The sequence below is a fragment of the Hydra viridissima genome, unplaced genomic scaffold (assembly GCF_058129835.1).
Source record: "Hydra viridissima isolate aposymbiotic clone 2 unplaced genomic scaffold, HvirCarnegie_v1 scaffold_12, whole genome shotgun sequence".
Classification (NCBI taxonomy): Eukaryota; Metazoa; Cnidaria; class Hydrozoa; order Anthoathecata; family Hydridae; genus Hydra; species Hydra viridissima.
In genome coordinates, this window is record NW_028324311.1 from 2488238 (window position 1) to 2511525 (window position 23288).

At 32.3% G+C, this 23288-nt stretch overlaps 2 protein-coding genes and 1 pseudogene across 2 annotated transcripts; 1 reads left to right on the forward strand and 2 right to left on the reverse strand.

The window, feature by feature from the left end:
- Positions 1–8779: 8779 nt before the first annotated feature.
- Positions 8780–11817, reverse strand: LOC149880733 (zinc finger MYM-type protein 1-like; annotated as a pseudogene).
- Positions 11818–13784: 1967 nt separating this feature from the next.
- On the reverse strand, positions 13785–14906 carry LOC149880734 (uncharacterized). The gene has a single exon (XM_090067871.1). The coding sequence runs from the start codon at positions 14904–14906 to the stop codon at positions 13785–13787; it is 1122 nt and encodes a 373-aa protein (XP_089923997.1).
- A 1451-nt stretch (positions 14907–16357) lies between these two features.
- Positions 16358–17743, forward strand: LOC149880735 (uncharacterized). Its single transcript, XM_090067872.1, has one exon. The coding sequence runs from the start codon at positions 16358–16360 to the stop codon at positions 17327–17329; it is 972 nt and encodes a 323-aa protein (XP_089923998.1). The 3' UTR covers positions 17330–17743.
- Positions 17744–23288: the final 5545 nt, after the last annotated feature.

Below are 23288 nucleotides of genomic sequence, written 5' to 3' on the forward strand. Positions count from 1 at the left end.
TATGACGCGCGGTGTCGGCGCCAAAGTCTTTTAGACGTAGTACATATGCTTTCAGAGCGTTTAAAAACTCAGTTTTAGCATTTGCGCTTGTCGTATCGCCAAGTTCTAGTCCCACGGGGAGTTTTAACTCTTTTCCCATTAATCTCAACTATGATTGTTTTTCCTCCCCCACAGGGATATCGAATTCTTTTCCAATTTTGCCCTGACCTCCTGTATCAACATCATTATGCCAGCGATCAAAATCTTTGGATTTAGATATGGGAACACCTAATCGCCAGAAGATCCTCCGGATGGTGTAATATAAGTGGAACCTATACAGCGCTCTCATAAATAGAAAGCTAAATTAGAACATGACCATGGAAGCCACACATCCAGAAGTAGCCATACACATCAAAAAGTTTATCATGGTTTGGTAGATTATCTTGTTTGGTGGGTTGTGTCACTTAATTAGAGGGTAAATAATTGGGAAATAAAAGGTCTGTAATGCGTTCTTATCAGTTGCGCGGGAGGAGAACCCTTGATTAACATAGTCAATTTTTCTTTAAGATTCAAGGCTTCCATGTCCTTCTAAGTTTCGATTGTTTTATCGTTTACTTTTGTGTCTGCAATCAAAGTTTCTGAAGGAACATCAGGCATTGTGACAACAGCATTGTCAACGTCTGTTTTTAGAGTATAAAGAACAGATCCATTCGCAAATCTATTTAGAACCTTTCTCGCCTAATCAGTTTCTTTAGATATGAGAGGGATTTCCTCGCTCCAACCTCACAGGCAGGAGACTTAGCTCTGAGTTCTCAGGGGCGCTTCGCTCTCACTTATGAAAAAATCCAACGCCACTGGAGTATCCAGTAAATTGGTACACTTGCAATACAAAACTCGCATGTGACAGTCTGAAATGGATGGTGATCGCTTGCCCAAGCTCGGCACATTTTGAGCGCCAACCTGAAAAGACTCTACCAAGTCTCAACCCTCTAAAAATAGAAATAGTGATAGAGGGTATGAACAATTTGTTATACTCTAATGATATAAACTCCCACAGGATATATTAAGAGATATCCCATTGCATTTCAGGAACGAACCACCATACTTCTCCTTAGACAGATATGTTTAGTATTGATTTATCCACTCAAACCATAATCTTTATTGGTTGGTATGCAGGTACACGATAGCTCCTCGCCATCGACTTCCGAAGCACTAGTGATCAATACCTCTATGGCTCAGGCATAAAATATAGAAAAAACGGCAATGAAAAAAAAAAAAAATACCGGCAAACCTGAAATGGACGGATCAGCTTGCAAACGAACTTCATAAACCAGTGATTCATCATTTCAGAAGAAGAAGAGCGATTGTAAACGGCATCGATGAAATATGGGCTGCAAATTAAGTGGTCATGCAATCCTTTTCAAAATTCAATGACGGAAATAAATACTTGCTCAAGGTTATTGATGTGTTTTCAAAGTACGGATGGATTGCACCCTTAAAAAGTGAAACCGGTCTTGTTGTGGCTGACGCTCTAAGTAGGATTCTTAAAGAAAGAAGATGCACAAAAATGTGGGTGGATAAAGGAAAAGAATTTTATAATAAGCATGTGAAAGCTCTTAGAGTGCAATTGTACTCCACTGAAAATGAAGAAGTTGCGTCGTTGAACGGTGAAACAGAACGATGAAAGAAAAAATGTTCAAATACTTTTCAGCCAACAACACCAAAAAATACATTGACGTTTTGGATGAAATGTTTGATAAATACAACCACACCAAACATTTTTCCATTAAAATGACTCCAGTTGAAGCCAGCAATGAAAGGAATAAAAATAAAGTCTTGATGAACCTGTATGGAAAGGTGCAAACAGAAAGACAAGAACCCAAATTTTCCATGGGTGATAAAGTGAGGATTACTAAAAAGAAATCCAAAGAAAAAGGGTACACTCCAAGATGGACTGAAGAGGTTTTCACTGTTTCAAAAATTCAGTTCACAGATCCTCCCAGGTACAAAATCACCGACACCAATGGCGAAGAAATTCAAGGCACTTTTTACGAAAAGGAAATGCAAAAATCTCATCAAGACATATTCAGAATTGAAAAAGTCATTCGAAAGCAAAATAGCAAATCCATAGTCAAATGGCTTGGATATCCAGACTCATTCAACTCATGGGTAGATCATAAAGAATTGATCCATTTGCAAAAAACAAACGCACTTAAATGCACACACACATCATCTTGAGCATGAAAAAAAATTTTAATGACTTAAATAAATTCGCGGCAAGAAAAAAATTTCAATGAGTATCGCAGAAGAAGATTAACGTGAAACCATTGTAAGACCTAAGATAATAGAGATAGATGATATTGATGATGATGGTGATTGTGAAGAATTTTTGTATGATGAAATACTTACTTTTCTACGCTCGCAAGAGTATAAATTAGCAGAGGAGATAAAAGAAATTGAATGAAACTGACGACGCGAAAAATTAAAAAAATTTACTTTTAGGAACTTTAATTACATCAAAAATTTTTAAGATTCTTTTGTGTCTTAAAAATCATGACAAAATCATGCACGGAAATGCTTCGCCAAAGGTTTATAAACGGAGAAAAAAATTCTGGGTTCGCGAATGGCTCGTGGCCCAGAATCCGTGTTTCCTAGTAGTGAGCTGTGTCAATACTGATATTATCTTTGCATATTACTTTTTATCTCTTAACTTTTCTGCAGAAGCCGATTTATTTACAACATATTTTGTAATATTCAATGCTGTATCACCATTATTTCTTGTAACTTTTCCTCTATAAACCTTTCTTTTTTTACCTTTAGAGGACTTATACCTCCTTGCAGAACCTCTTTATAAAGAAAAACACTAAAAAATCTTTAATTCAATTTAAACTGAAAGAAGACTGATAAAAAGTTGCCTACCATTCTTCAGGAGCTCTATTTTGTGACCAATTTTAGTGGTTTCAACTTACATTTTTTAGCTTAAAATAATATTGAAGGAAAAGTCAAACGTCTTTAGGATTGTTCAGCAAAAATTTGAAGTTAATTGCTTTTTTGGTTTAGGAGATGTTGGAGAAAAAGCTTTGCTAAGGTGGATGCTATGAAGCAAGAACCAAACGGCTCTTTAAAAAAAAGGCCAAATTTAATTAAAACTTAAGAAGATTTTTGACTTTTTGCAAAACGCACATTGAAATAGGTAGATTTAACAATTCAAAACATTAACTTTGGTAATTTTCAAAATTTTTTCAAAAATAGCCGTTTTTTAAAACCCTGATACCACCTTAAACGCCATTAGTATTTCCATAAACGCAGAACTTCATTGTTAATAAGTTATTGTGTGAATATACTTATTGCCTTCAAATTAGATTTGTTCGTCAGAGGCAAGTTTTTGAAAAATTTTGTTTCAAATTGCTCTTTCCGAGGTTACACTGGTGTAGAAAAGACTTTCTGATTTTTCAAATATGACACTCAATGAACAGTGTGCGATGTACAATCAAAAATCACGGTCATTTACATATAGCGAAACAGCGCTATGTTATTATGCGCATGCTCCAAAAATAGAAATCGAAAGCGATGCAAACATGAAAAGAGTTTATGATTTATCAATTGCTGCAATCTTAACATTTTCTCAAATAACTTTACAAATACTAATCTTCTTTAAAAAAATGTAAGTAGGGATAGTTCCTATTATAAGCAAAGTTTACATCAGTCTTAAAAAAAGCTAGAAATTTGATTGAGCGCAAATGTATAGAACTGAAAAAGCAGCTTGTCGATAACGGTAAAATTGAGGATTATAAAGTCAGGATAAAATAAAATCTGATCGTAGAATTTCTAGATTTTTTTTTTAATACTGAAATTCAGTCTATATACAACATAACAAAGCAAGTTTTACTGAACATTCAATATTAAAGTCAGGATAAAATAAAATCCTGGCTGATTCTAAACTATATATAAGTTCTACAACTCAACTCAAGCAGTTAACGTTGTTTATAAATTTGCATTCTCTAATATTATTTTTTTGTGGAGCTACACAACAAATTTAAAATTCATGTACAGAGTTTGTGGCAAATGGCAATTCCCTATGAGTATTAGCCTGAAAATCAAAATAGAAGATTTCTTTGTTAAACTGACAGATATAGAGAGTGTTCATCCCAAAAGAATATGTCATAAATGTTACTGCACAGTTAATAATGATTGCAAAAGGAAAGAAACAACTAATCTGACTATATTTTCTGGTTGACAGCTACACAACAGCAACTGTAAAGTATGTCAAATGGGTAAAAAATTGCGAAAAGGAGCAATAGGCACACAATCAATTTCAAAAACAAAGAAAGATTTTTTAGGAAGACCTGGAAAAAATAAACGTTGGACAGTTGCCATGCTTACATCAATAAAAGAAAGCTTAATACTTAACACTATATACAGTCTGAGTGAAATTATAGATCTATCAGAGCTTAAAAATGAACTAAACCCTTATTTAAAGCTATGTATATGCTGTATATGTAATAAAATACCAAAACTACTTGTTACATTAAAGCAATTAGAACATTTGTTTTGTTTTTTATGTCTAGTTGAAGAAATGAAACAAAAGCAATTAAATAAAACATTTTGCCCACACTGCAAAGAAAATATTTGTTATGACGACTTGATGGCAAGTAAATAAATTGATTCCCTGCTTAAAATGTTGACACATATGTTCTGCATGTAAAATGAAATTCAATCCATTAAAAGAAAACCAATTATATAAGTTTTAGAACACTTTCTGTATTGCAAAATCATCCTTGTTATCATGATCATTGTCATTCCCATTATCACAGTCATCATCATCGTCGTCATCATCATCGTCGTCATCATCATCGCCATCATCATCTTCAACATCATCATCATCATCATCATCATCATCATCATCATCATCATCATCATCATCATCATCATCATCATCATCATCATCATCATTATCATCGCCGTCCACACCATATAGATCAAGTATCACTATATCTGAGATTTTTAAGCTAACTAAAGATTCAAAACAAACAAACAAAATTAGCTTTATTAAACCATAAATTATAATAAATTTTCTAGCTTACTTTACAGCCAGCTAGTAAATTAATTATAATTTATTTACACTTACACCAAAAGCTTATGTCTGTAGCAGACAGGAAGCAAAATCAACCACCGCTGTCAAAATTCTTCCATCAAGAGACATCTTGAAGTTGTACAGGCACTTTAAATGATGTAGTTGGCCATCAAACTTCAAAATTAATAAAAGCTCTGCCACCAGAGACAAGACAATCGATACTAGCAAATTCAACCGTTAAACATATTAAAATAAGTGCAAGTGAAATAGTAGCTATGAAAACAGAAATGGGTATCCCATGGGAAAAACTTAAAACAATGTCCAGGTAATTGCAATTGGATAATTATTTCTAATCAGTTAGTTATTGATATACACATAAATTAAAATAACTTATTTACTTAACAGGTGGCTTAAAACATTAGATATAAGCACAGCATCATAAGCTTCTCAGAGAGAAGTTGCTGAAACCTGGTCTGGAGATGACATTGTGGATGAAAATGCTCCTTTCACCTTTTACAAAGAAGAAAATGGAAAGTTTGAAATAAATCTAGTACTTTGGGGTTAAATAAAAGATCTTTCAACACATATTCTTAGACATCTTGATCAGCTAGAAAGGCCTAAAGTTACCTTAGCAAAAATTAAAATTAGAAAAAACATTCAATCATCGCAAATCAATTACCGCAAATCCATTTCTCTGAATTAGAATAGTAATTGGAGGTCCCTCCATGTCAGGCAAGATCTGGAGTGGGCAGCGTATCTTTCAAGAAGCCAAGTTTTCATCCGTTCTTATTTTCCTGGAGAGCAATCAAAAGGGAGTTTAGTGGGTGCACTTGGTGAAAGACTTCTTTTGAGGCAATCTCATGCATGGTTTATGCTGCTTTCGCTCAATGTTTTAGTTACTTTAGTTACTTTAAGGTCTGAGTAAATAGCTCCATGGAGGGGATTACCAATCTCTGGAAAATCTTGAGATGATACCCAGTCATTGCCTTTTTAGATAAGTAGAATCCGCTTGCATCAAATGTTAACGAACGTTTAGATGCTCCTTTTCTTGTTTTAAGTTTTTTAGTGCACAACTGGGTAATTGTTAAACTAATTTAAATTAAAATAATTTAAAAAATTTACTTATGTTGGCGAATATGCAATTACTTGGCCTCCTATTTTGAATGTGTTGATTTTCTTTCGTAAAATTTGCTCATGCGTGTAATAACATAGCACTACAAAATGACCATTAAATACGTTTATGGGTATGTCTAAGGAGAATATTTCTCAAAAAAAAAGGCGGTGATCACAGCCTGGGTACTAAAATACTCAAAAAACTTAACTTTCCAAACCCAAAAATAAAGGCAATTTATTAATAAAATGAATTTTTTTATTATACTATACAAAATAAAATTTCATCGACGTCATAGTCATTGAATTTCAACGTTCAAAAGTTATGAACATATAAAGATTCCACCTTTCCTTAAAGTGAGGGGGCTGAAAATTTTACATGGTCATTTCTTTTGAACGTTAAAAGTTTTTTTAATGAAGTTTAAAACCTCCCGATAATTTTATTTTGAATAATATAATAAGAATATATACTCTATTAACTCTTTCTCCTCACATTCGGGGTTGGGGAAGCAAACTTGTTGAGGTATTTTTGTTCTCACTCTTAAATCACCGCGATTTTTTTGAGAAAAATTTTATTTGACTATACTATGAACATTTTTGAACTTGGAGTTGGCTTAATGCCTAAAAGTGTCATATTTAAAAAATCAAAAAATCCTACCAACGCCGCTGGTAAAACAACATGAAAAATAAAATCTTTGCAAGAATTACTAACGAAAAGAAATTTGCGAATCGATTTATTTCGAAAGAAGATTTTTGGAACAGTTTTTTTACGGAAGAAACTTTTTGAAATAACCACTTACCAAAAAGACTCAGTTAAAAATAAAAAAATCAGTTAAATCTATTCATAGAAACTTGTGCGCGATAATGAGCATCTAATTACTTAGTTCATTGAACAGAGTTAATTAATGAAACATTTCAATCTAGATGTTATGATAAGTTTCAAAAGTTTTCTTCCGTAAGTGACTGGTTGTATCGAAAATTTTCATTTCAAAATAAATTTTTTGATCATTATTTCAAAAAACAAATTTGTAAAATTTTAGACGTTTCGATACTGAAGATGGGCACGGATTCACATGCTTAAACATTTCATACACTGTGGGCGTCCTAAAAGTTCCACTTTAACCACTATTGGTCTACCAAAAAAACGAAAACCTCAGTTGCATGAAAGGCCAATACCTTTTTTGAAACTTCATCCATCTAAAAGACATGCTAGTTTGTATAACCAATGTTGTAGACTACAACTTGTAGTTTATTTTATTCATTGATATTTCCTAAGTTTAATGTACAAACAATCGTTTTGCTTCCTGCCAATCTAATAATACTAGTTATATATTTTTGTTGTAATGATGCTGGATTGGTTTTTGCAACCGGATGATGTCCAGAAAGCTCTTTCTGGCATTCTTATACAGAGTAGTTGTATAGAAAAAAGAGTGAATTGAATTTCTTTAGCAATTCTTAACGAAAGTGCATTTGGATCTCTTTTGTTTCTGCAATCATATTTTACTTTAGATGGGTGGAAAGTACTCAATGAAATAATTGATATCAAGTCTCACCAACGAATTTGACCTTGTGCAGTGTGCTAAAAAAGTACATCCGTGGACAATGATATTGGGGGCTCAATAGCGTGCGTTGTTTATTTCTTATGTATAAATAAGTTATCAATTTATTTTTTTAAACCTTTATTTATAATAAATTCCTTATTGATAAAAACAAAGTTATAAAATAAAAAAAAGTACTAACTAAGATTGTCGTTTTCCATTGCCTTTATTTGTAAATTTCCTTCCACCATGTATTCAACAATAGTTTATACAGTAATACTTTATCTGTGGAGCTATTTTGGCATTTTTTTTTGGAATGGTTTTTCTATCAGCTTCAATTGTTAAGGCGTCACGAAACCACAACTGCACAAAATGAGAATATTCATATTTCTTAGTAATTGATTTTAAATCTTCAAATGATAAAAATGTATCTTTGCATGCAAAACTAGTGGACATCTTTTAAGTATGAATGAAATGAAATTTTTCAAGTACATAGTTCAAATATTTTCCCAATAATCGGAATTTAAAATATTTGAAATCGGAATTTGTATTGACACGTGACTTTTTCAACCAATAAACGGGCATCCGGCACTAAAAGCAAATTTCGTTAAAGTGCCGACTTTCGGCACTCTATCCACGACATTTTTAAATGTGGATGTTAAACTCACTTGGTAAATTTTATGTATATTAAATGTTTTGTATTTTAAAGATTCTATCAATACGTTTAACCAGGCCCGCCGTGAGCTTTTGCGGCGCCCAGGGTCAAAATTTCCCAAGCGCCCTACTGAAAGTGAAAGCTGATCTAATGATCCATAATTCAATACATATAATAAGCCATTTGATAACAAATCAAAGAGGATAAAAGAATATAGAACTTTTTAATTTTAATTAATGAACATTTGAACAGTTTATTTCTAGATAATTGCAATGGTCTTTTGACTTGGTTATACACTCATACATAAAATGATAAAGTCGACACTAGAACATGGTAGAAACAGACCAAAGACAATCATTAAACACTATTGGATGTTAAGAGCAAAAATTTGTCTAGAATACAACAGCTATTATTGTTTCAACTTCAGAGGAAATTGATCTTTCGAGCTTTACTCATGGCGAATTTGGAAATCACTTCACCGTAGCACAACTTTTTTGCAAGATCATGCTCAATGGAAATAACCAGAAGATTCGTGAGTCGTTCTTGGCTCATTGTAGACCTTAAAGCTGTCTTAACTAGAGCTAGCTTACTAAAAGATCTCTCGCCTTCCGCAACAGAAACAGGGATGGTGTTGAAGATGCGCAGCAAAATGCAGACTGATTCGAAGAGCGGCTAAAGACCTTTCTGGTATATTCCATTCAATAACGTCATGGAAGTGAGAGATTCTTTTGGACCAAAAAGATTGGATCGCTTCAGAGCATCGAGGTGGCGGACCTCTTCAATAAGTTTCTCTTCCTCAACATCGGTCGCGTAGATTTGTGCCAAGACCTTGCATTTCTCCTCCAATTGGATAGGTGCTTCAACACTTTCTTCTGATTCTTCTTCTTTTGACATAACAAGAGATTTCAATGACCACTAGAACGAAAACATATTCGTCGTCTTCTCAGCAGCTTGGAATCTATCGCTGACCTGCTGAATAAGAGTATCAAGAGCGGTATTGAATACGCTCACCTCAAACTCTTTTGCTTCGTCTTCATGGAAATGAGCGGTGTTCCTCACCCCTTCGTGAAAGGTCTTCCTTTTTTTCGTCCTCTTCTTCACAAATTCTGATTGAAAACCAAAAGAAGCAAGACCAAATGCTTTCAAACGTACCTCATTAAGGATGCTGGTCCAAGATGATCTCAGTCGATTTAGATCTTCAATAAGAGTCTTAATGAGTTTCATCTCGTCGTCCAAGGAGATATTTTCTGATTGGAGTGCAAGGCTCACGTAGTTGATTGATTGAAGAGTTTTATACCAAAAGGTTGTCATTACGATGAACTCGAATGAATGAACCCACTTCTCCAGAGATTTTACTTCATTCAATTGATCAGCTGTTAGATCAAAATCGCGGAGCTTTTTCAAAGATTCGAGGATTTCCCTGGATCGCTTGACTAACGGCTTCACGGCCTCGATTCGCGCACTCCATCTAGTTTGCGACGTTTGATGAAGGGACAAACCAGTGGTTTCAATCAAGACTTTCCACCGACTAGGGCTTCCACTGAAAAGATTGTAAAGTGACTGGACTCGGCCAAAGTAGTTCTTGACTTCAACCGAAGATTCAGCAGAATGAACACCAGCAAGGTTGAGACTATGAGCGCTGCATGGCATATAGAGAGCTTGAGGATTTTTTTGCAGTATAATCGCCTGTACTCCTTTGTATATACCGGACATGTTCGCTCCATTGTCATATCCTTGACCTCTGCAGTTTTTGAGATCGATTCCATTTTGTTCTAAGACGTCCATAATAAGCTTGGCAATGTCAGCACCTATCTTTTTTTCAAGATTCTCGACCCTCAGAAAGCGCTCCTTCACGGTCCATCTTTTGTCAGTACCAAAGTATACAAAGTGGAGAACAAAGGTGATTTGCTCGGTGTGAGAGACGTCCGGAGTCCCGTCCACAACAATCGAATAGTAGATGGCCATATGAGCCTCGTTGATGTTGGCACCGTGAACGATTCCTCCGCACTCTTTGATGAATTCATTTTGAGTGCTCCAGCCCAAGTAATGGGCATTCAGTTTGTTACCTTCTTGTTGGCAGCGGGAAACTTCTTCTAAGTGTAGTTGGAGAGTCTTGTTGTGCTTGGCCAAGAGCTCTAGGGTAGCTAGAAAGTTGCCATTGTCGTCTTCTCCAATCATTTTTGATGAACCTAAAAATTATAATAATAAGACAGATTTATTTAAAACAATAAAGAAGCATTTGTTTTATTTTATGATGATTCTATGATGATTTTATATTATGATTTATGAATATTATAACATATTTATTTAAAAGAATAAAGAAGGATTTGTTTTATTTAATGATTTCCAAAATATCTAGTTAATCTTATAAATATAAGCTAAATAGATTTAAAGATAGTTGGTATCACAATAGAATAATTGTAAATAGATTTACCTCTGAAACTAAGGTTTCGTGGCGCTAAAAAAAGAGTAACATATAAGATGCATCGTAGAATTTCACACCACCTGGCTGCTTCATTTCTTATCGAGTTTTCAAGAGCTGCATCTATTCCGCTTTGATTTTCTAAGCTTTCTAGCGCCTTTTTCCATTCTATGTAAAAGTTTCGATGCTGGGCGTTATTCTGGTGACTTTTGACTTTCTCAGGTAGCTTGTGCCAGTTGCAGCTTATTCCATCATTCCATTTTAGAAGGTGCGACTGGTTTCCGATCCCAAAAGATTGTTTGCTTCCAAACAGAGAACACGGAAAGCAAATAAATGATTTCTTAGATACACTCCAGACCAGCCAATCTCGGCATGTCTTCTCCCCGTTGAGAGAAGTTTCGTAGAAAATTGATTCAGGAACCTACTTCTTATTAGAATCTTTCGGGAAAGCTAAAGGATTTCGAGGAAGTCCCTGTAGAAGCACAGAATCTCTTTCCATTTTGGAAAGATGTGCTGTCCACAAAGCAGGATCATTGGAAGGAATGGTAGCGATGGGTTCTTCTGTTGGCAACACCTGAGAATAAATTTTAAAAAATCTTATTTTATTAGCTTAAAAGTTTATTAACATCATTTCTTTTAAAGAGGTAGAACTTACCAAAATATTTTCTTCATTCACAGCTACCATTCCGATTTTTGATAGGGGCTCTCCCGAGCTTTCAGAAATGTCAGTGACATCGTCTTCAGTTCCAACCTATAAAAATAAGTTAAAAATTTATATAACATTGAATTAATCAAATGGGAAAATATCCTTTCACGGGGAAAACTATTTACTAATTGAAAGAGTTTGAAGCAGTAGGACTTTCATCTTCTTCTTTTTTTGTAACTGTAATACCACAGTCTTGAAGAGTGCGTTTGTTCTTTTCCTCATTCGCAGTTCTTTGAGCAGCATTCTTTCTTACTTGACAACCAGAATCTTTCTTTTTAAAACCAGACATGTTTTAATTCTTTTTGAAACAGCATCCGCTCATAAGCAAAGAACTGTTTGAATTTCTTCTTGATTGGGTCTATCAGACTATCACATCGATATCATGTGTTTCAAAATTGTTTCAAATTTGAGAGATTTTAAAAATTAGAGAAATAAATTTAATAAAATTGTTTTAATATTTTATATCAATATCAAACTACTTGGATTTAATATAATCTCTTTTTTTAATAAAGTAAAAAATCTCCGTTTTTAATTGAAAGAAAATCTCCGTGCACTAAAGTTATTTTAAACATTTACTTCAGCGGGTTGTTAAATTAATCATTAGTATTCACTTTGTTTGCGAGTTTCCGCTATATAAAAAGAATCGCTTTATTTAAAACTAATGTTTTGAAAGTTTCAAAACATTAGTTTTAAATACAATAAAAAAAGTAATTAATGCTTTAAAACTAAGAAATTAGCATTACTTTCAAATTGAAAGTAATGCTAATTTCTTAGTTTTAAAGCATTAATTACATTTTTTATTTAAAAAGTCCAATTATGAAGCACTTCATTACAAAGTTGAAAATTTAAACTAAAAAAAATTGACCGGCCAAAAAAAGCAATTGACCTTCTATTATATGTTTTAGCTGGTCAAATTGACCGGCTGCTTTTGCTTTCTTATTTTCCCCGCTGCTTCCCAGTACTTCATCTTTTTTTTTAATTAAACATGAAAAAAAAAAAAATTTATATTCGGCTTTGTGCGCCCCTGTCGACCTGGCGCCCGGGACAAAACAACCCAGTAGACCACCCCTCACGGCGGCCCTGCGTTTAACATTTAGTATGCACTTTATAATAAATTGCCAAAGCTTAAATCTGCTTAAGTTTTAAACAAACATAATCTAAATGCACCGACTAATTAAAGCGCAATTCCGTGCTTATTTGTCCGTGCGTTGAATAAATGAAAATATCAAAAAGTGTTAGTTATGAATATAATGAAAGTGTTGCATAATGTTAAGTTTGTCAAGACAAATGATGAAGTTTGCATTAATAAATTGGTATTTCTTATCTCTAATATGAAACTAGATGTTAGGGACTAAGTATATTTGCTAGTACACAGGGCGGCGACGAGGTGGCAAGTTGCAAACTGCCGTAAAATATTTGCAGATTAAAAGTTATACTTGTTGACTAAAAAAATATTTGACTCGATTCCTGGATTTGCCGACTAATTAAAATAAAATCTAAATTTGCCGAATGATTAAACTAAAAATCAGTAATAGGTAGTGAGTGTCATACACCCCAACACTACCATCCCTTCTCGCCGGCTCCAATATCACTAATATGAAATTGAAAATTTGTAGGTAACGTATAATACAATCAAATTTTATAGATGTTGCTTATCTGGGCTGTATACTAGGCACCAGCAATTTTTAGCATTAAATTGTTTCGAGCTGGAGTAGATAGTTTGTAAAATAGTAAGAGTTTTAGCAAGAAAAGTAAAATATAAAGTTAACTAGAAACTTATTTGTAAAGGAAGTTTAAAATATTAACTCAAATAAACAGCGTTTGAGATGCCATTTTTTGTAGAATTGTAAGGACAGGTAAGGTTAATGAATTAATTAATTCATTATGAAACATAAACTTGGGTGGTCATAAGGGGACGTCCATAAAGTACGTACGTAGTAAAACCAATGCTTTTGGACCCGCCCTCCCCCCTTGTACGCACTTGTACGCTTTTACAACCCCTCCCCCTCTGTGTACGTACGCGTTATTAATTAAAAAGTATGACCTTCCCCCCACCCCCCAAAAAAAGTTTTTAAATCATTAAATACAAAAAAGATCAATTTAGCTATTTATATTTCCACAAATGGTGACTTAAATAAATTGAAAACGTTATGGAAAACAGGCATGAACTCTGCTTCTAATCTTTCATTAGTAATCTCCTCACTGACTTCTTCACTTTCACTTAAATCACTCTCCATATCAATCTTTATCTTTTGTTTTTTGTGTGCTTTCTTGTGCCGTTTCATTGCAGCCTCGCTCGGTTAGTATTTATTGCATTTGTCGCAAATTCCTTTTAAAAGCTTTTTTTCCAATGAAGGACAATACAAATCACATTGTATAATTTTGTACTTTAAGCTTTCTGTAGGTTTATCTTGTAGCAAAAGCCCATGCGTCAGAGGTGCAAAGTTTGAATGTTTTGATATGTTTTTAAAATATCGAGACGGTTCCATCGCTTTGTAACCATTCACGCAGTACTCGTAGACGGCCAGAAATGGAATGAAACGTTGGGGGATGGTATTCAGCCAATTTGTTTCAAACGATGAACAACATAACTTTTCCTGGCATTTCTCAATTTGTAGACAGTATCGCGATTGCTGGCAACGTTTCTCTACCCAAACAGGATCAGGATTCGGCAGTTTATATGCTTTTCCAACTGGTACTGCCCGGCAATTAACAAGGTAACCGTCGCTGACGGTTTTCTCCCAAACTTGGGATAAAACGTCAGCCGCTTTTTGGAAATTTTCTACCTCCAGTTCTTGGTTGATTGTCTTCCCAGAAGAATCAAGGTGATCGCCAAAATAATCATGGGGAAGAACTATTCCATCCAAATCACGAGAAAGAGGTGCCATTCTTCTTTCAATGGGATTGAAGGCTGAAAGCCCAGCTGCGTTCACACCGTGAAGCAAGACATCTATATCCAGGAAGCGGAAGAGATCAACAGCAGTTGCTAACGTTTTAGGGAAGCGTGGTGCCTCACCTTGAGCTCCATCAGTCTCCATTAACATAATTGGTTTACGTCTAACCATCTTGGTTTCAAAAAGCTCCCTAACATCAAAAGCATGTGTAAAAGCATTCGAAGTATCGTGTTTCCCACTTCTTATGCGTATGAAAGTGTCTCCACTGTAGGATACATTTCCATTATTGTTAACTTCGCATATGCCATACACCGATGGGATTAACTTGTGCTGTGGGCCAACGACTAAGTCATGATCGATAAGTTTGACCTTGTATTCCATATGCATCAGCAACGGCGCTTGAAGGCTTGCAGCAGTAAGACCTAACGGTACCCTGGCTTTATCATCATTGGACATGAAAAGCACAGCTTTTGGTCCAAACGATTTGCAAACTTCAAACATGTCATCAATAAAAGATTTGGCAAACATTCTATCATCATTTCTTTTTCGCAGTGAATTTTCTGGACGTAGTAGCTTCACTGGACATGCTTTTTTCCTTCAGAAGTGTTTTCACGTCGTGGTAAAAGACGAAGGTACAAACCACTTCTACTCAAGTTGAAGCCTAGTTTCGTCAGCTCTTACTGAAGATCATCCTAACCGGAGACACTGCAAAGACATTCTGTTCTTCGACGCTCATCTGCTGCTGATGAATTTTGCACAACCTTTATGATTGCTGATAAAAGTTCTGGTTGATCAATTTCGAGCCGTGGTCGTCCAGAATGGTTTCGCATAAACTGTTTCAAAGCACTTGATACTTCAGGGTTGTTTTGACAAACTGTTTCGATGCCCTCTTTAAGTTTTTGTCTCCGTTTTCTTTGTCGTGCCGATTCACGAATCAATCTGAAAACAAAATATTACACAAATCTTTGACTCCGTTATAAAACCTTCTATACTTAAGGTTTCGTGGATTCTGCGAGCTTTGTAAATCCTCATTTAGAAGTTCTTATTGACAATTTGAAAAACAAAATTTTGAAAGTTACTGCCTGCTTAAAAGTTTGGTTTTTATAGCCAAGACGTCTATCTATACTTCTTAGCTCTATTCGATATATCTCTTAACATTTACCTGTCCAAGTTGGTTTTTTCTCTTCTTATGCTTTCTTTCACATTGTCTAATTGTTTCCTCGTTACCGTAGACAAACCAGAATCGCGTAAGATTATCAAGGATGAAAGGTGTGATTCAAGATCTGAGATTTTCTTCCGACTTTTAACTTGCGCCGGATTTGCTCTTTCCTTCTCGCTTGATGTTAAATCTAAATTAGGAAATACCCAAAAATAAACTATTATAAATTCTTGACATTTATAGAGATTGAATGTAGAGAAAATGGTCAAGTTGTCCAATTATGATGAATAAAACTATGCAATTGCAATATAGTCGTACAATGTAGTTTAATTACCAATTCGGTTGAATTCAATATATAGAAAATCACGAGAGAAAAAGTTTGTAAATTATTACAAAAAATGGCTTACTAAGTGCAATCCTTTCAGGTTCTGTCGTAGTTGCGTTCGGAAAACTTTGTATTTTATTTGACGAAGACGGCACTGGAGGCGCTAATTTACTTTTCTACCCCCCCTATTTTTATTTTTGATTATGATAGAGAATTTTATCCTGATTAAGAATCGTATAAAAACATACACCTGAAAACCAAAGGAAAGTTCTCTAATTTGATGTTGAAGTGTCAAAAAAATATACCAAAAACGCTAATATTCGCCATCTTTTTTTACAACACTTTAAAATTTCACTATTTAATTACGCCGCCTGGTTTCTGTAGTTTAAAAGTAATTAAAATTCTCATGAAAATTCAGAAAGTATTCATGAAAATTCCGATGCAAAAAATTTCCAAAAAACAAAATGTAATTATAAAAGACTCTCTCTATAAGAAATGTTTCTTTATTTCTGTTTTAAAATTAAAACGGCGAATGCTAGACGACCGACTATTATTGAATTTGATAGCCTTAATTTACCGGAAATTGGTCGCAGGTTTAAAAACAATAATAACGAGTGTATCCGTTGGTGCAGGGAGTTTGGTTTACTTGCTATCAATATGGTCTGTCCTCGATGTAACATCCAGTGCAACGAACAAAATAGTGATAATGTCGATGGAAAGATTTGGAGATGCATGCAAAAACAATGCAAAAAGAAAATAAGTATTCGTGTTGGGAGTTTTTTTGAAAGATCTCAACTGAAACTTTGGCAAGTAATAGGTATTACTTATATTTGGACTCGTAGCGCCGGAAAAAGTCGTGGCCTTTCAGTAGAAGACATTCAAAAGGATTTAGAAATTGGTAGCAATAAAACTGTTGTTGATTGGAATCAATTTTGTAGAGACATTGCCGTTACTTATTTCCTTAATAACCGTGTGCAATTAGGAGGACCAGGTTCAATAGTGGAAATAGATGAATCACTTTTTTCAAGAAGGAAATACAACCGAGGTAGAATTGTGGAAGATCAATGGATTTTTGGTGCGTACTATATAGCGACTAAAGAAGGGTTACTCATTCCTGTAGCGCACCGCGATGCTGCAACCTTACTACCCATCATCATACAATGGATTCGTCCTGGAACTGAAATATGGAGCGATATGTGGGCAGCATACCGAGGTTTAGCAGCGCAAGGCTTTCAACATGGTACAGTAAACCATACTTTACATTTTGTTGATCCCGCAACAAGTGTTACAACAAACAGGGTTGAGGCAATGTGGCAAAGAAGCAAAGCCAAATTTAAAGCTATGTTTGGGCCCACAAATCGAGAAATGATTCCCGATTATTTGTCAGAATTTATGTGGGCGCAACGTTTTAAAGAACATTCTTATTTTCACTTTTGGAACCAAGTTGTAGATGAATATCCCGTTTGAATAATATTTATGTATATTTTGTATATTTTAGATAAACATTTGTTTATCTAAAATCATTAATATATTTTTAAAAAAATCTATATAATCTGAAAATAAGAAAAAAAGTTATTGAAATTCGAAGTTTTTTCAAGAAAAAAATACTTAAAAAGAAAATACATAACAAATTTCTCTATAAAATGTTTTAGCGAAATAAAAACCGGGCTATAAAGTTTTTTTAATAAATAATTTCATGTTTACTGCATGAATTATTAACTTAGTAGTTTTGTAAAAAAAGATGGCGAATATTAGCGTTTTTGGTATATTTTTTTGACACTTCAACATCAAATTAGAGAACTTTCCTTTGGTTTTCAGGTGTATGTTTTTATACGATTCTTAATCAGGATAAAATTCTCTATCATAATCAAAAATAAAAATAGGGGGTAGAAAAGTAAATTAGCGACGGCACTGGATGGATATCTTTTTTCTTTTTGCTAGGCGGTGATAAAGCATTTCCCCAGAATGTCATGATTGATCATTTTGACTTTTTTGCTTTCACTTTTAATTCGTTTACTTTTTTTTCATACAAAGACTGATCATCTTTTACTATTTTCCACAACTCCTGTACGTGCTGATACTGCTTTTGTTTTTCAAGTGTTGAATATGCTTTCTTATGTAACTCAAGGAGTTGAAGATACTTTTTCTCGTTCCCAACAAATTCGTTCGACATCTTGGGAGTAAGCAGTTATTTTTTGTTGCAACGTTTTCAATTATTCGATTAGAAAGATAAAAGTTTTTGTTTATTTGGAAATAAACGATTTAATCATAAGATTCAGTGTCGTTAAAGCGAAGAACGTAAAAAAATAACCCGACTCAAATTAATTGCAGTTACATTTCGCAATGAAAGGTGTTGGTCTCTATTAGCATTAAAGTTGTTGTTTTTAAAAATAATTTTTTTTTATAATCAGAAAAAATAAATTTAAACTTTAATAATAATTTGAAGTAGTACATTGTTAATAAAAAGTCAATAACAAAATATTAATTTAAAATAATAAAAAAGTAACTTGTTGTAACGTTTAAATTGAAAAGATAAAAACCAGGTTGCGTAATTTAAAAAAAAGATTTTTTACATTCGAAAAGTTCATTCCTTTTTATACAGATCAAGTTTTAAAAATAATTCCTAAGAAAGATAGTCAAACCGCGTACGTACTCGCTGTCTTGAACACTCCGCCTCCCCTTGTACGCATTTGTACGTTTTTTGGTAACCCCCCTCCCCCATACCTGCGTACGTACTTTATGGATGCCCCCTAATTTATACATTAAAGTGTAAAAAAATACATTTACAAATGTAAAAACTTTAAACTTAAATAATATAGAATTGCAACTTGCAACTTGTAACAGTCTTATTTTGCACATAGTTTTATAGTCTAATTAGGCAATTGGTTTTTCTAAAAAGTTGAAAATCGGATAAAGATAATATAACTTGCAAAAAATTTCGAAGATTGGAGCCTGGAAACATAAAGGCTCCCAAATTTTTAAACCCTCCCTACCCAAACATGAAAGCAAAAAGTTTACAATCTTTTTTTTTTAATTGTTAAATATTTTAAATTATTTACTAGAATCTTTTAGCATTCAAATATTCATGTACAATAAAATTGATAACCCCCTTATATTGATGGGGTTTAAAATTTAAATTTCCAAAACTTTTGAACACTAACAAAATATTGCAAGAAATACAAAATTTCTCGATGAATATGAATTTAGTTCAGAACATAGTGATAGTATAGATCGCCGTGGTAAAGAATAAAAAAAATTTATTAAACTCGTTGCTTTCACGTTTGTGGCAGGGAAAGCAAAAATTTAATGGGTTTTTTTCCCAGGTTTCAATCATTGTATTTTTTTGCAAACCATTCCTATTTGACAATAGTATGAACATGTAAATTTATGGAGTTTATTCCATGTTGGGATTCGAGGTTGTAATACCGGCTTACCGATTTACCAATTTATCGGCAAATAGCAAATTATTGCTCTAAATATTTATTAGAAATTACAAAAACTTTTAGGTAAAATATATAAGCAAATAATAAAAATTTATCGAATTGGCGTCCATTTTTATTTTGTACGGACTGTTTTAATTTGTAATTTGAATGTTTTTTGAATAGAAACAGGCCATTTGTGCAAGGTTGAGCAGTGCTCAAGGGCGCTGAGGCACCAGAGGTGCCAAAACTGACAAAAACCTTCTTTATAAAAAACCTCATGTAAAAAAGCAAGAAATTCTCAAAACAAGTGTTAATAAAAGTAAACATGAAGCACATTATTTTAGAGTTAAATAAAAAAAACCTGAAGTAGTTTAGTTGAATGTTAAATAATTATATTTAAATTTTATAGTATTTCTTATCTTGTCAATAATATAATATCGTTTATCGCCTCAGCAAACTTGATTAATAACATTTTGTTTTTCTACTTTATGGTAAATTTGTGGGAGTTTGATTGTTTTGCATCAAAATTAGATCTTGATTAGCTGATGAGATTTTTGATATTTTAAGTGTCTTAAAAAAATGATTTAAAAAAAATGCATTTAAATAAATATTGTATTTCATTTTTTATAATATTTTATTTTTTATTGAAAATTTAAAAAATTATCGGTAATTTACCAATAAATCGGTATTTCAACTTTTATTTACCAAATTATTAGTAAATGAAAACTTCGGTAAATTGGCAAACCCAGCAGGCAAAAAGATATCTAAAATGCATCTAATATGCATCTGAAAACTGGACTAAAAGATATCTGAATTCAAGTCGTGAATGAATGCTAAACAGACGTCTTTTAAATGCATTTTATTCGATAAAAAATAAATAAAATAGACGTATATTGCACATATTTTATGCATCTAAAATGTTGCACATTTATCAAATATAATGCATCTAAAAGATATCTATAAGATAGACATCTATTTAGCGTTCATTCATGATGTGAAATCAGACATCTTTTAGATTAGTTTTTAAATGTATATCAGATGCATTTTAGATATCTTTTTGCTGACTGAGTTAAGTTTACTAAGTCTTTAAAAAATTACAGAGTAAAGAAACAATTTGGTTTATATTGTTAAAATTTGTTTAGCAATGTTAAAAAAAAAAAAGTTTACAATAAAAAATAATGTTCTGTATTGAGTCCACCAACTCGCTGTTCCACGTCATCGGTATCTAAATTATAATATAATGTAATAGCGTGAAAATAAATGACCTCATGCTTTAAAAGTCATGTACAATTATTAAAAAATATCTTTACATAAAATATGTATAAATTTTCTCTCGGCTTGTTGCTAAATTTTAATTAAACATCAAAGATATGAGATATGACAAGTTTTTCTGGTATATAGTAACCTTATTATCTGTTTTTTCCTAATTATTATCCTCTTTATCTTCAATTATCTGAATGGGATATAAAAATAAAATAATATAATAATAATAATAATAATAATAATAATAATAATAATAATGATAATAATAATAATAATAATAATAATAATAATATTAATAATATTAATAATAATAATAATAATAATAATAATAATAATAATAATAATAATAATAATATAAATAATAATAATAATAATAATAATAATAATAATAATAATAATAATAATAATAATAAAAATAATAATAATAAAAACAACAACAACAAAAACAACAACAACAACAACAACAACAACAATAAAAATAATAATAATAATAATAATAATAATAATAATAATAATAATAATAATAATAATAATGATAATAATAATAATAATAATAATAACAATAATAATAATAATAAAAATAATAACAATAATGACAATAATATTAAGAAAAATAACAATAATTGATAATAACAGTTATTTAATATATATTTTGATTATATATATATAATTTTATTGATCATAGTAAAATTGACTCAACAACAATCTTTCCATAAATTTACCTGTATTAAGCTTTCTCTCGCTACCGTCTTTACTATTTTTCTCAATAAAAACGTTATGTGCACAACCAACTGTATAAACAGTTTTTGGCATTATTAAAAAATTCTATATATTATTATAGAAATACACATTTGTATTATAATAACATTTAATCTATAAATGAAAATATCAATTTAAGAATAACGTTTTTATCTTTCAGATTATGAAGTGATTTTAGTAAAATGTTTAATACTGAAACCATGAAATTATTTCGTCTTTGTAAAAGCATTATAATTTATGATAGCATACTATTTTATTGCTTAAAGCTCATTAAAAATTGTTTTGATTATGACTTACGTCGTTCATAGTTAATATAAATTTAGCTACGCGTAAAATTTTATTTATTTCTAGAAACAGGTTTCCGCCTTGCACGTTTCTTTAATGGCGGTCATTTATAGTAGGTTTATAGTATATAGTTTATAGTATCGTTTTGTTAAATCGATTTTGTCTTAAGTTAAAATTTTTTCTTTCTGTTTAACTGATCTACAGAAGACATTTTAAATACATCTATAGTTAACCGAAAAGAGATATCTATGTTTTAATCTAGTTAATACATCTAATATGCGTCAACTATAGGATTTAAATAGAATCACTGTAATTAGACCTTTTTTCGATGTCTAATATACGTCTAATATATACGATGTCTAATATACGTCTAATATGTATCTATGATAGATACAAGTAAGAGTAGTCTTAGATGATCTAGAGACGACTTTTGCCTGCTGGGAACCATCAACGCAGAATCCGCTCCTGAGTCCAATGAGTAAATTTTAAGGAACATCTGTTGTTGGCAATATTTTTTAATATATAAATTAGTGTTGATTGACTTAATGATTATAATTGATTTCATTTTAGGAGACAGCAAGTTTTAACCAGGGCTGTGGAGTCGGAGTCGGAGTCGGAGTCGTGGAGTCAGAGTCGGAGCTCATTTTGGCTGGAGTCGGAGTCGGAAAAGTTGTACCGACTCCGACTCCAGCTTAAAAAAGTCTTTCAAAGTTTCATAATTTTAATATGGATTTCATAGATGTTACTAACTAAAATATTTTATATTCTGTCAGTCTAAAGCACAAGTATCAAACTCTAGCCTTCCAGTTGTTACAAAACTACAAGTCCCGTGATGCTCTGATACCTGTAGGATATCCAGACATACTGGGATATGTAGTATGCAAAAACTGGAAGGCACCAGTGAACTTTTCCATATCTTGGTGTAAAAGGTTCTTCAAGAATATGAACTTAAAGAAGAACAAGTTCTTTCTGTCCAACTGACAACATATCAAACATAATTTAAACAAATTCATAAATTTATTAGTGACTACATTGGAGTTTATTGCATATCAAGAGTTTAAAAAAGTTGTTTGTTCAAAAATTATTTTCTAATAAATATTGTTGAAAGCACTAAGTAGTGGATTATTTGTGTCATGGTGATGAAATAGCTAATGTGAACATTTTACTACAGTAAATTTGTTGTTAAAAATTGGTTACTTATGAAGGAGTCGGAGTTCGGAGTCAGAGTTGGAGTTCAGAGTCGGAGTTGTCCATGATTAAATCAAGGAATCGGAGTCGGAGTCGGAACAGCAGCTTATCGACCTTGTGGTTTTAACATTAAAGGTGCTTAATGATAAGAATCTAGTGTTCTATATACTCCTCTGATTTTCTATTACATATTTCAATAAATGTATAAAACGGATAAAACAATGTAAAATGGTATTGACAAAATAAACAAATTATATATTAATGTTTATAAAATCATTTTTTTAACATGCCACAACTTTATTTGATTGTTTTTAAAATAAAAAAGTACTATTCTTAAGAGATTTTATTTAAGAACAATAAACTAAATTCTAAAATAAATTTTACAAGATTCTTCCACATTACATTGATTAAATTGCGCTAACTTTAAACCAAAAAAAAAACTCCAAATTTTCGTACAAAGATATCAACATTTGAAAACATTCATCTTCTTTCAGTTTGCATACAAATTG

What these genes read in the sequence shown, in the direction of transcription:
- LOC149880734 (XM_090067871.1), bottom strand. Translation starts at nt 14,906, where the DNA reads ATGTTTGCCAAATCTTTTATTGATGACATGTTTGAAGTTTGCAAATCG.
- LOC149880735 (XM_090067872.1), top strand. Translation starts at nt 16,358, where the DNA reads ATGTTTCTTTATTTCTGTTTTAAAATTAAAACGGCGAATGCTAGACGA.